This window comes from Cannabis sativa, chromosome 5, assembly GCF_029168945.1.
Source record: "Cannabis sativa cultivar Pink pepper isolate KNU-18-1 chromosome 5, ASM2916894v1, whole genome shotgun sequence".
Classification (NCBI taxonomy): Eukaryota; Viridiplantae; Streptophyta; class Magnoliopsida; order Rosales; family Cannabaceae; genus Cannabis; species Cannabis sativa.
Window position 1 is genome coordinate 36,489,646 of NC_083605.1, and position 14,585 is coordinate 36,504,230.

Genomic DNA, 14,585 nt, shown 5'->3' on the forward strand with positions numbered 1-14,585 from the left:
TATGAAGATGGGAATGGGAGGCTAATGAAACCGCATGCTCCTTATGTTTTGACTCGTGAGAAAAGACAACTTTTTTGTCAGTTTGTTAAAGGAATAAAGTTTCCCGATGGCTTCTGTTGAAATTTAAAGAGCAAAGTTTCTCCAGATGAGTCTAACATTATTGGGATAAAATCCCACGATTGTCATGTCATTATGCAGCGAGTACTAGCGGTTGGTGTCCGTAAATTTCTACCTCGTGACACTGCAACAACTATTACTCAGCTGTGTAATTTTTTTCGACAGTTATGCTCTAGAACTCTAAATGTAAAAGATATGGAGGATGCTCAAAATAATTTAATTCTGTTATTGTGCAAGATGGAATTGATTTTTCCTCCAGCTTTTTTTGACATAATGATACACTTGGTATTGCATTTGCCTGAAGAAGCGATATTGGGCGGTCCGGTCTTTATGAGATGGATGTATCCTTTTGAAAGGTACATGAAAAAATTGAAGAATTATGTGGGAAATAAGGCACGTCCTGAAGGGTCAATTGCAGAAGGTTATGTTGCTGATGAGGCAGTAACCTTTTGTTCAATGTACTTTAAAGGGTGTGAAACAAGATTTAATCGGCTTGATCGAAATGAAGATGCGCCTTCTGTTAGTCGCTATCTCTCAGTTTTTAATTCTCAATCTCGTCCTTTAACTAGCGGACTTATCAAGCCTCTTGATCATATCAGTCGTGAAAAAGCTGAGTGGTACATTCTTCAAAATTCTCCTGAAATCCAAGCTTACTTAGAGTAAGTTTGTTACATTTTTATAAATTATTTTATTAAATTTTTAGTTTTTATTTTCTATCTCCCCTCTATTGTATCTTGACATTATCATACTTCACAGTGAACATTTGGACAAGATCAGGCATGAATATCCTAATGGTAATCACGATGTCTTGCATAGGCAAACTTTCCGTCCGTGGTTTCATAAGAAGGTATAACGACAAAATTGTAAAGTTTTAATTCAATCATTTATATTCCTCTCATATTAATACATTTTATGTATTTAGATATATGAGTTGCACAAGCTTGGAACTTTACAAAATGGTGATGAGTTACTCGCTCTCGCTTCCGGGTCCGATTACTTAGCAACATTTTACGAAGGTTGTGTAGTGAATGGTGTTCGGTTTATTGCATCAAAGCGAGACCAAAAGCGGAAGACACAAAATAGTGGTGTTACTGTTGCTGGAACTGAAGGGTTTAATTATTACGGCACACTTGAAGATGTAATCACTATATCTTATACTGGTGCATATACACTGTCATTGTTTGAATGTAAATGGTATAACACTAATCCATTAAGAAAGAAGACAATCACTGAAAATAATATAACTAGTATAAATACTCGTGGATATTGGTATCAAGATGAACCGTACATCCTTGCTAACTGTGCGAAGCAAGTTTTCTATCTTGAAGATCCACTCGAGAGGTCGCGATTGGAAGGTTGTTGAAGATATTAGCCATCGACAAATTTGGGACATTACCGACAACGAAGATGAGATCGATGTAGATGTTGTTAGTGATTCTAACTCGCCAATTTTGTGTTGACGGTTGATCTTGGAGAGTTGATTATGCAATCGAATGAACCTCCAGTAATTGTTGAATCGTCCGATCAGTTAGTGGATTCTGAGATAGAGAATAATGAACTTGATGAAAATTATATTAGCTACGTTAGCGACATACCACGGTGGGGATGGTGATGGCAGGGATCCCCCTGATCCTTCTAGGGTACCGTCGTCTTGCGAAAGCGAGTTTTCATATTTTTTCAAATCTACAATTGTTCTGAATATAAATAGTGAATGTATGATTTACTAATAAAATTATTTTTCCCTCGAATATATATAGTTCCACCTCCGGTCAGAAAGGGTCGTGGGGTTGCCGCAAACGCTAATCTCGAAAAAAAAAAAAGGAGAGATGCTGGTAAGCCCTCACGGTGGAGGTAGATCTTGAAACAGGCAAAGTTGTTGGCGCTGAAGCAAGCAATTATGTTCGATTTCTTGGCCAACAAGTAAGCATGTTGTGCCCGGGTGGTCATCTAAATTTTTCTGATGTACCCCAACAATACAAGGATCAAGTGCTCAATCGAATTAGAGTGAGTGACTTTGAATTATTAAAAGTTGTAATAATTTCATGTCCTCATTTATAAATTAACATTACTTTAAATTACTTTTATTACATAGTACTACTTTGATATCGATGGGAATCCCCATCGAGACCTACTTATGGGGACTTTATATTCGGTGATGGCGGAGCGGTATAGTGAGCGAAAGACACTCAGACACAAGCGTTTCAAACAACATTACAAAAAACCGTAAGATTGGGACACAAGTTCTCAAATTCCCCCCTGACTACTTGAATACCGAGACTTGGAAACCGGTTTGCGAATTGTTCGTTAGCGAGGCATTTTTGAATCGTTCAACTAAAAATAAATCGAATCGGCAACTAATGAAATATCCAACAACGCAAGGCACAAAATCGTTGGCGTCCATACGCCACGGAATGCTATGTATTAATTCTTTAATTGTTAAATGTTTCATAAAAAAAAATTCTTTAATAGTTAATAATATTTTTTTCTTATAATAAACTAATTTAATTGTTTATATTTGTATAGGGGGGTCCTCCTGGAGAGCATGTAGTTGAAGCATGGAAGGAGATCCATGTGAAAAAACCGTCTGGAACTTTCGTTAATGAATTAGCTGCAAAAGATTATGTAAGTGATTAAAATGATTTATTATTAAAATTTATATTTTATATTAATTACATATTCTAATAATTTTGATTTAAATAGGAGGAACTGATCAAGGAGCTTGATAGGAAGCGGCTGGAACAACAATCCCAGAGCGATACTGGGACTGAATCTGAATCTGATACTGGTTATCAGTTTGACGTTATGGAAACAGTTCTAGGCCAAAGATCTGACTATCAAATAGGCGTGGGTAAAAGGCTCAAGGGCAAAGGAAAGAAACCAATCCCTCAAACTCAATCAACGGTGCCTCCCCAACCAACTACTGAAATGATGAGCACTGTGGCAGATATATTCTCAGCTATGCGTGCCACTTGGGGGGTAATTTGACGCCTGAACAACGTGCCCAAATATTTAACCCACGCTTTGACAATTTCATTCAAACGTATAGTCGCGCCGCCCGGTGGTTCGTCTTCTCGTAGTCATGCCGCTCCTCCGAACAAAGCAACAACAACCTCCTTCGCAACCACAATTTCAGCCTTCCTCGCAACAACAATTCCAAAATTTGTCACAGCAGCAATTTGAAAATTTTTTGCAGCAGCAACAACCCCAATCTTTTCCTCGAAGCTTCTCAAGAAGAATAACAACCGCTCCGCCAATGGGAAATCAGTTCTTATACCGAACACCGTCAGAGTCTCCTCTGCTCGGCTCAAACTTTGTTGATTTTGGATTATTTGGGAGTTCATCGCAGGAGAACCAATTTTTTTCAACTCCCATTTTCAACCAAGCTGAGCTCGATAATTTAACACTGGGTTTATCATCAGACCAAGCGTATGTGCCTTCTCCGCCACGGGCTTCGGGGACTCGTACCGAAAATAATCCAGATCAAGACTTCATAATTAGAGACCTGAATGAAGATGTTAATGAATAATTTATTTATGTTTTGTAATAATTTAGTTTAATTTTGAGACAATATTTTATTAGGATTATTATGTTAAAGTTAATTACTTTGGAGACAATTTTTTAAATTATTAATAAATTTTATTAAATTGTTTTAATTATATTAATTAGATTTGTTTATTAAATATTCGTATATTAATTAATTATTTATTTATATATAAGATTAATATATATTTATTATTATTTATTATTTGTAAATATTTATTATTTTTTTTTATTCTAATGGGTAATAGCGGCGGAGCAATAGCGGCGGGACCCCGCCGCTATTGCTCCGCCGCTATTAATAGTATTAGCGGCGGACTTCGTTTTTGGCCGCTAATACTATTAATAGCGCTGCAATAGCGGCGGACCAATAGCGGCCGAGGTCCGCCGCTATTGCCCTTTAGCGGCCAGATTGTGGACCAATAGCGGCCGAGGGGCCCGCCGCTATTGGTCCTTAATGTTGTAGTGAATTGAGATCATTAATATGTATATTCAATTAATGTAAATAATGTTGTTAATAATTAAAAGTAAATACTAAATACAATATATGAAAGTTTAAGAAATTTTGATAATCTTATTGCAATTTGATCTTATGTTAATCCAAAACTAAACCAAAAATCAATGTTCAAAAAATAAAGCATACACAATTTAAATTTGAGTTGAATAAAAAAGATACTAAAATTTAATTTGTAAATTAAATTGTTGATAGGTGAAGATAACACATGTAAAAGTTGTAAAAAAGAAAAATAAGGATACTCTTAATAGTTGGGTTTTAATTTTCTTTTGCAAGACCTGAAATAAGAAGCAATTTGCATAATAGAAACCTGAAATAAGATAAAGAAAAACAGTTTATTATATGAACAAAACATAGGAACAATAGGATAGTTTTACTTGGTCCTCACTTTGGCTATACAAAAGGTAGAATATAAAGATAAAATAATTTCCCTAAATGCAACAAAAAGAAGCATTGATTATCTATGAAGATTTGTTGGTAAATCAAAAGGCAATAAGAGATACAACATGAATTGCACAAAATTGACATAGTTACCTTGTTAGGTTCGCTGCCTTTTACATAATTCGGTTTCCATTCATAATCAATACCAACAACTTTACATCCTTCAATGTGGCTTGTTGCATTGTGTAGAGCTTCAACATCATCGACCCAAAGAATATCTTCTACAAAGAACTCATTGAGATTCAAATAGCGACTATAGAGAAGACTTGCCTCGGGTACTAAGAGTTGGGGGAGAGAAAGACTGTATACAAGTCACAACTTAGCAAAAAAAAAATCAAATAAAAATCTACCCTAATATGAACATGCAAAACAAGTAAACTTCATATCTTGAGTCTTGTATAAGATAAGGCTAGTAGAAAAACATACAAGTCATAGAAAGCAAAAACATTTGGTGCCATGATAAAATGATTACCCTAAATGCAACAAAAAAGAAGCATTGATTATCTATGAAGATTTGTTGGTAAATCAAAAGGCAATTTTTTCATGTCATCCTTCTTAACATTGAACATGGGTTTATATTCTGTATCTTCCTTCTCAATCTCAAGTCTTGAATCTTGCTCCTGGCTACACTTCAACTCAGCAACACTGATTACAAATTTACATACATTTATTTTTGTAAGGCAAGTATACATTAAATCAAGTTGTTTTGATAATTTTAGTATCACAGATCAAGTCATGACAATTGAATCTTAAAAAAATCAAATTCTTATAAGGCATTTTACTACTGTTTATAAGAAAAACATCATTATTGTATCAAAAGCAATTAATAGGATAGTATAAATAAAAGTACTTGACACATAATAATCTCAGACTTTATGAATTAGATAATAAGAGTCATAAATTCTTACATAGATCACAAAACTTTGTTGGCTTGAATCTACTGCTTGACGACCAGTTATGAGCTCGAGCAGTAAAACTCCATAAGCAAAGACATTTACTTCTCATCTTTAATTCCATGCATGAAGTATAATGGTGCCAAATATTTAAAACCATTTGAAAAAAGAACAAATCCATAAACTAAATAATTTATAGAACAAAACAAATTAATTGAAGAAAGAAAGGGTAGTAATAAAAAGTGTTTGCAAACCCGAATGTGCCTTCAATTGGGAAAACAATATGGTGAGTTTATTTTTCCAGTAAGACATTTAGAAGTCCAAAATAAAAAATCTGCATTAATTATTACTATACAACAACAAAATCAATTTAAAAAAACAAATGAATTTACTTAGAGGGTTGTGCATTGGATTGGATTTGAATGGGTGAGATAATGAAATGAAAGTACCTGAGCCTCGTAATTTTGGGTGAGTAGTATGTTAGAGGCCTCAATATCTCTATGAAATATTCATCTTTGGCAACCCTGATGTAGATATTACAATCCTTGTGCTACCCCAACTGAAATATTCATCTATGGCAGCCCTGATGTAGATATTTTCCATTTCAATTGAAATATATACAGATTGTATTATTCATTTTAACAAAGAAATTTGTAAAACAACATTGTGTAAAATTTGGCCATGGAAATAATCGTAGTATGAATGGATACTTACTCGACGAGGCTCCGATACTCAATAGGACCAATCGACAATCCAATCAATCAAATATTAGAATATTTCTAATTAAGGAAATAAAATAATATTATTGATTCTGATAAATGAATATTTTATATTCATTGAATCTGGACAGAATCAATTACGTAATATTCTATATATGGTCAGATTTCTATATTCATTACCTGATTTGATTTCCTGAATTAATTGTCATAATATTCTGACAATTAATGTGGCATAGATACTGATGGAGTATCTCACCTATAAATATAGGGTCTCGGCCCCGAGCTCCTCACTCATTCCGTTCATAACAAAGAAATCCATCTAAAGAGAGTCGAGAGAGCGAGGAAGCCCGATTACCCACATCGATCGGTTTCTTTTGCGTATCAAGCTTATGTGGGATTAATACTCAAAGAATCAATGGCTGGAGGTATTTCGATCCTTATATTCATATAGTGTATATGTTTATTTATTCCGCATGTTATATACACATACATATATATTATATTATACATATAAATGTCTAACAGTTGGTATCAGAGCGGTTTTTATCTCTGCCTTGATTTTAGTTTGAGTTTCATATATATATATACATACTCGTATATACAGTGTTTATATATATATTTAATTCAGTGTTGATATATATATTTATTTTCGTTTGTGTATATATTTATATATTCATATTCATTCAATCCCAATTATATATACATATGTATTTTCATACATATATACTTGTTTATTCATTCAGATCATATATATATATATTCATATACATATATATATATATATATATTTTCTTCATTTCATTACGTATATATGTTGTATATATATATTATTTATATATCTAAATGCTATATACAAATATATACATATATACATTTCATGTTTATATATATACATACAGTATTTTTATTTTTCTGTATATATATGTATATATATTTATATATATATTGTATATGTATTAATACATTCATATATTAATATAGATTGTTCTAAGCATGAAAATCCACTTTGAAAAACAAAGAAATCTCAAAATTATTTTTCGAAAATTTTGGTGATTTTTAAAGTCTTTGTTTTATGTATTTTCGATGCATAAAATCTATATGAATGTCTTAATTTTTGCATTTAGATTCATTTGGAATTGATTTCATGATTTTTGGAAGTTTAAGGAAATTTTATCATGTCGTTTATGGCAAAGTATTTTTCAAAAAAAAAAAAGGAAAAAAAATTTCGATTTTTTTTTATATATTTTTTATTTATTTGGAAATATAAATTATTCTCCTATTGTTAATTTAGTCAATAAATTACATTCATTAATTTCCATTTTTAATTTAATACATATATTTAGAATTAATATGTTATTTAGTATAAACTGAAAATGGAAATTTGTTTTAATATGGTAATTAATTACATGATTTATTTAGGCATGTAATAATTTGTGCAATTTGTATAATTGTGCATTTAATTATTTATTACCAAATTTATGTAATTTATTGTTTAAATTAATAAAATTTGAAAAATCTGCCATTAAGTATAGTCTTTAATTTTGCATTTAATTCATTCCATATAATTAATTGTACTAATTTGTATAATTACCTTATTTATACAAATTAATTATTAGTATAAATATTTAAGATATTATATGGTCATAAATGCATAATTAATTATATATTATGGAATTAAGCATTTAATTTATTATCATACAATAATTGTATTAATTTGTATTTATTTGGCAAATTTATGTTTAATGCAATTAATTTAGATTTGTATGATTTAAATGCTATACATAAATTCCTTTTATAGTGCTAGATATATTTAGAAATATTCAAACATTAAGATAGGTTGAATATTTTATATAGCACATTAAGTTTCATAAAACTTCATAAAATATTCATAAAACTTCCTAAAATGTATAAAATATGAATAAAATGTAAGTAATTTTGTCGTTTGACATAAGAAAACATGAATTTGGGACAAATGCTCATATCTAGAACGGTTTTTAATGATCTTCGGACGACCACACTAGGAGCATTAATCTCAGTGATTGTTTACTATGTTAATAACGAAATTACTTTTAGGTAGAGCCCAATACCTAATGTCAAAGTGAAAATATAATTTTATATAATTAGGGAGTAGCCACAGCATCCTTATTTGTATAAAATTATATATTAATTAAAATTCACCTTAATGGACATAACTTGTAATTAATTATATAGGTATAATAATTTTACCCCACAGGGATTTTATTATATTTGTATAATTAATTAGGATAATATGTTAAATTAAATTCTCTTAATTTACCCCATTGGGAGTTATGGGGATTTAATTTAATAGTGTTATCACAAATTTAATTAAAGATAGATAATAAACCTTCATTTTCCAAAACTAATTGTTTAATTAAATCTATCATAAAGTTCATCTAATTTTATTAAATTTAAAATTTAGCCCACAGGCAATTTTGGATTTAGTAAAATTTTAATCTTCAGTTTATACTTTGGTGTCTAGTGAACCACATAATTTTAAATAATTAGGGAGTAGCCACTGCATCCTTAATTATATAAAATTATATATATTAAGTGGATTAAGATCACATAATGGACATGAATTATCTGAACATAATAATCTTACCCTACGGATTTTATTATATTCACATGATTAATATGTTAAATTAAATTCTCTTAATTTATCCCACAGAAATTATGTAGATTTAATTTAATAATTTTATCATAAAGTATAAAATTTTGAAACATTTATAAATAATTAAGTGTTTCATACCTTTCATTAAGATAGAAATATTAAACTTTAAGTTTTTCATAAATTGTGTAAATCTATCATAATCTACATCTAAATCTAATCTTATTAAATTAAAAATTTAGCCCACAGGCAATTTTTGTTTAATAAGATTTCATATTTAAGCATGTTTATTCATTGGTAAAAACATGATTCATTTAAACCTCAAAACTATATATGTAATTTTATTACATCACTATTCATAAATTTCTTCCATACTAGTAGAAAATTTCTTCCATAACAAAGAGAAATTTTCAAAATTTATTTGATAATTTCATCTAGCATATACGCTTTTACTGTATAATTAAGAAAAATAAATCACACTTTATTATCACCAATAAATTTTAATTTATTGTGTATGAATTCATTCTAATATAGTTAATGTGATTATTAACACATAGTGGATTATTTTAGATTGTTATTCCACATTCATAATTTCTTGCAAGGTTTACAAATAAACCTAAGAAAGTCAAGAATCGTGAGCAAATCTTATCCACGTACAAGATAACTTCTCACATTTAGAAGTTTAAGGAACAAGCAATATAGTAGTGACTTTGTTTTAAAATTGGCAAAGATCTTTATGTTCCAAGATTCTATTGAAACTTGATTTAGACACATTTAGAGGTCTTTACTACAAATGATGTCACTCATAAAGATATGCAAGTTCAATCTGACAGTAAGAAATGTGTTATTAATAAGAATTCTTCTACATTATAGCACCAAATATTATGGAATATATCTCCATAAATAGAATAAATGTTAGTAAATGGTGGGGATCTTCATTACACTTGATTTTACTAACTTTATTTAGAACTTGTGTGAATTTCATTAAGAATATGTATTCCAACAAGTCAAAATCGGTGCATACTAGAATTCTATCATATTAGAAATCATACAAGTCAATTAATTTTGAAGACATGGACTCAAATTTTGCATCTCTTTTTTAACGATTACTCACATAAATAATTTTTCTACAAAAGTATGGATTTATATGTTTCAAAGACATTTAAATCTTAAGTAGAGAAATGGTGCATTTTGCATATTAAGATAGTGAGATCAAATATAAAATGGAGAATACTACATCAAAATTCGTGAGTATGGATAAACTCCCAGTGTATTTGTAAAGTTTCTTTAAAAGCATGGGTTCATTGCCCGATACATATGCTTGGTACACCCAAATTATAGTGTGTAACAGATTTAAGAAACTAAGCATTTTTTGGACATGGGGTGGAGCCTACATAGCAAACTCCAATCTTTCCTAAATCTTTGTCTATTGATACTCAACAATGGGGTGTACATATCGAATCGTGTTCTAACCAAAGTTGTTTCTCAAACATATTTTGAGTTGTGATAAGGTTGAAAACCGACTTGATGACATGTACACATTTTATAAATACCCATATATAGTTAGAGTACAATTGTCAAAGAAAAGATCTGGGCCCTAAACCATAAATGAGCATATTTCATTTGAAAAGCTATAAGGTTTAAGGGTTACATATTTTATTATCCATCTCACAACACTAGAATTGTGGAATTAAGAATTGACTTGATCGATGGGAGTTGATCAATCTAGGAACCTAGTTTCCGAGAAAGATCATTCATATTTTCTCAAACTTCCACCTCAAGTGTTAGATTAATTATGATTCACAACATCCCTTAAGATTAATGGTTATTGAGAATTCATAACTAATCATTAATAATATACAAGTCATTGGTAAAATTCTAATAAGTTATGTTATTTAGTAATTGCTTACAATTTCTAAAATAACATGTTATTGAACCATTTGCTCTTTTAAGAGTTTGTTGGTCCATCCTTAAGATGACTTATTAGAACAGTAAGATCAATGTTTTCTAGTGATTACATTTTGTACAATAAGAGTTCAACTACAATATTAATTTGAGACACAAATTAAATTATAGAATGATAAAGAATTGAAGTTGTAGTACAATATGCCATGAATGAAGAAATGAATATCTTAAATAGCAATAAAGTTTATCTTTAGTAAAGTTGTCTAATGGGGTGGAGAACATTAATTAAGCATAGGTTTTTTCACCAATAATATTCATTAGGCAACATTGAGAAACATAAAGATATAAAAGAATATTCATTGCTAAGAAATTCATTTTGAACTAAGAATCAATAACAAATGAGATTTACATTCTCACTTGTCTTTAAAAAGATTCTATTATAGACCTTGGCATTTGTTGCTTGTTTCAATTCATTAATCAATTCCAAACAGTGAACTAGAGAAGAAGGTATACAGCTGCCATAAAGATTTTTCTCTAATAGTGGTGAACATATGCAAGCTTAAGATGTCTACCTATAGATTAAAACAAACATCTCACAAATTGGTATTATATCATCTTTTCCTTTAGGTTTGAAAAGAGAATTATGGAAATAATTATATACCAGAATGTTAGTGAGAGTAATATTTGTTTTATACGTAGACAATATGTTACTTGCAAATGATGATAAAAGTTTTCTATATAAGTTGAAATAATTCATATCTCAAATTATTATTTTGAGATAAGGAATATAAATAATATATATAATTTTAATTAATTAGAGAGTAGCCACAGCATTTCTGATTAATTAAAATTATGTATTATTCATCTGATATAACTTTTATCTTTAAGTGTGATAAATTCAACTCGAACCAGCATCTGAAAAATGATCTGGAGTGAGAATAAATTAAGAACATTCATTTGCTTCTATTTTAGAAGCCTAATGTATGCCTAAGAGTCCGAATAAGACTTTGCATTACATTTGTTTCAGGATCGTTAAGTAGTATCGTAATAACTAAAGTTAAGACCACTTTATTTTTCATACAAAGTGATGAGGTATCTTTAAGATACTAAAAATTATATTCATACATATTTTAAGATGAATTGACCATATGGAAATATAGTTAACCAATTAGATTCTAACATACTTCACTGGTTGTATTTATTAACGTAAATCAATATTTTATTACGTCCTTAAGATTACCGCAAGTTATATTGTAGAGAATCTTGATTGTTATTTCACTATAGAAGTCAGATTCATTTATTGTTTTGAGGATACATCTCGTATGATGTATTATAGAGTTTCATAGTAGGCCTAGAGTTCAGAATTACAGTTTCATTAGGCCATTAAGAAAATTTTGCGATAAATTCAGCTACAATATTTATGGCTAATAACTCTAAGAGTACTGGTCGAAGCTAGCATATCGACATTAAGTATTTAGCCATAAAAAGGCGTGATAAGTGGTCATTAATCACGCAACCGAATTGGGTGATCGCATAGATCCTTGACTAAAGGCATGCCGCAACACAAATTCAAGGATCATAAAGTAAATATGGGATTCGGTTAACTCCATATGCAGCTTTTTTTTTTTTTTTTGTACAACCAAAAATTATTTAATGAAACTCTAATTTCGATATTTTCTCATATTTATGTGCACCTTAATTTCATCTGAGAAAATTATCGTAAGAGGACCTGAATAAACATAAGGGTTAGGGTTTATTCACTTAAGTACATTGTCACATAAAGTACATTGTTATATAATAAATATATCGTAATACATGGAAGATAATACTCGACTTATAATGAGGACATGTCGCTATGATTCGTATGTTTATTATATAATGAGGAACGTTTGGGTTTGAATGTTTTAGTTTAAATGCTGACCAAGTGGGAGAATATTAGAATATTTCTAATTAAGGAAATAAAATAATATTATTGATTCTGATAAATGAATATTTTATATTCATTGAATGCGATTTAATCAATTACGTAATATTCTATATATGGTCAGATTTCTATATTCATTACCTGATTTGATTTCCTGAATTAATTATCATAATATTCTGACAATTAATGTGGCATAGATACTGATGGAGTATCTCACCTATAAATATAGGGTCTCCGTCCCCGAGCTCCTCACTCATTCTGTTCATAACAGCAAAATCCATCTAAAGAGAGTTGAGAGAGCGAGGAAGCCCGATTACCCACATCAATCGGTTTCTTTTGCAGATCAAGCTTATGTGGGATTAATACTCAAAGAATCAATGGCTGGAGGTATTTCGATCCTTATATTCATATAGTGTATATGTTTATTTATTCCGCATGTTATATACACATACATATATATTATATTATACATATAAATGTCTAACATCAAAACCCAATTCTGAATTAAGAATCAGACCAATCAACTGGTCAATTGAATGGACTTTAAACTAATCACATTTCACCTAGAACGGTGAAGCTCTAAGCATCGAGACCATTCTGATGTTCAATAGGACCAATCGACAACAGATCAATTCTGAATCAAGAATTGAACCAATCAACTGCTCAATCGTATCGACTTCAAACTTATCAAGAATTGAACCTAAAACTTAAAATCAAATTTAAAATCTTACCTTGCTAATGGAGGTGACGGTGGAGGCTGAGGAACGGCTTCGTGTGGTGGCGTAGAATAGAGAAAGGTCGAGCTTCGGTGGTTTCAATTCTTCTTTGGCCAGGGCTTTATCGTTGTCCCTCAATTCTTCAAACAGAGGACTCAGAAGCTTCACTCTCCGTATCAAATCCCCGTTGTTTTCTTTTTAACTTTATTTTTGCCCTCTTGTTTTATATAAAAAAAAAAAAAAAATTAGTTTCCCTCTGGGTAGTGACTCGTATCAAATATCAGTTCAAATATTAATATGATTTGTTTTATTTTTATTTTATTATATATAAATAATATTTTATTATTTTATTAAATAAAAATAAAAAGTGACCCATGAATTTCTCATAAATCAAGAATTCAGTTATATAGGCACACTTTATATAGAATAGATATATATATATATATATTTATATGGCTTTAATTTAACATATTTATCTAAATAAGTTATAAATTTATGCAAAATTATCACCTGAATTATATAATATATTATGATCAAAGTATAATAATCATTACTTAATTTCTTATAAATGCAAATCACCTGATGATCATTTTTTTCTTTACTGGTCAATTATTTCTTTACTTTGCCTTGTTCTCCAATATTCAATTTCACCTGAAACATATAATATATTTCATCAAAGCATAATAATCATCACTTAATTTCTTAACAAATAACTGGTAAATTAAGTGGTATGATTTTAATATCACCGAGTTCATATAATTAAATGAAGTTTTGATATGCGTGGACAAATTTAAGAACCTTCTAAGCTCTAACCAATATCGAGTATACATATAATTATGCAACAAATTATTTAAAATATTTATGTGAAGACTCGGTTAAATTTAGTAAAAAAAAAAAGATTAATAATAAAAATGGGTGGAGTCCACAAAATTATTAATTAGATATTAATTTGTTGATTGATGATGGGAAAAATTAGGTGTGGTAGAGATCTTTTTGTTTTTCAATAGTGACTTGCCGAGAATCAATGCATATGTCTCCGAGAAAACTAACGACATCGCACCAATAAGAATATGAATTTTTGTATTAATATTCAGTAATGGTGATTAGACCAGATTGAGATTGACTATATAGATTAATGATTTTTTTCTTTTTCAATTCCTCAAGATTCCCGTTTACTTTATGTTGTCTTT

The 14,585-nt window shown here is 29.8% G+C and overlaps 1 protein-coding gene across 1 annotated transcript; it reads left to right on the forward strand.

The window, feature by feature from the left end:
* Positions 1 to 390: 390 nt before the first annotated feature.
* On the forward strand, positions 391 to 3,102 carry LOC133038317 (uncharacterized). Its single transcript, XM_061116425.1, has 6 exons — positions 391 to 776; positions 874 to 964; positions 1,040 to 1,304; positions 1,696 to 1,757; positions 2,641 to 2,739; positions 2,818 to 3,102. The coding sequence occupies exons 1-6, from the start codon at positions 391 to 393 to the stop codon at positions 3,100 to 3,102; spliced, it is 1,188 nt and encodes a 395-aa protein (XP_060972408.1).
* Positions 3,103 to 14,585: the final 11,483 nt, after the last annotated feature.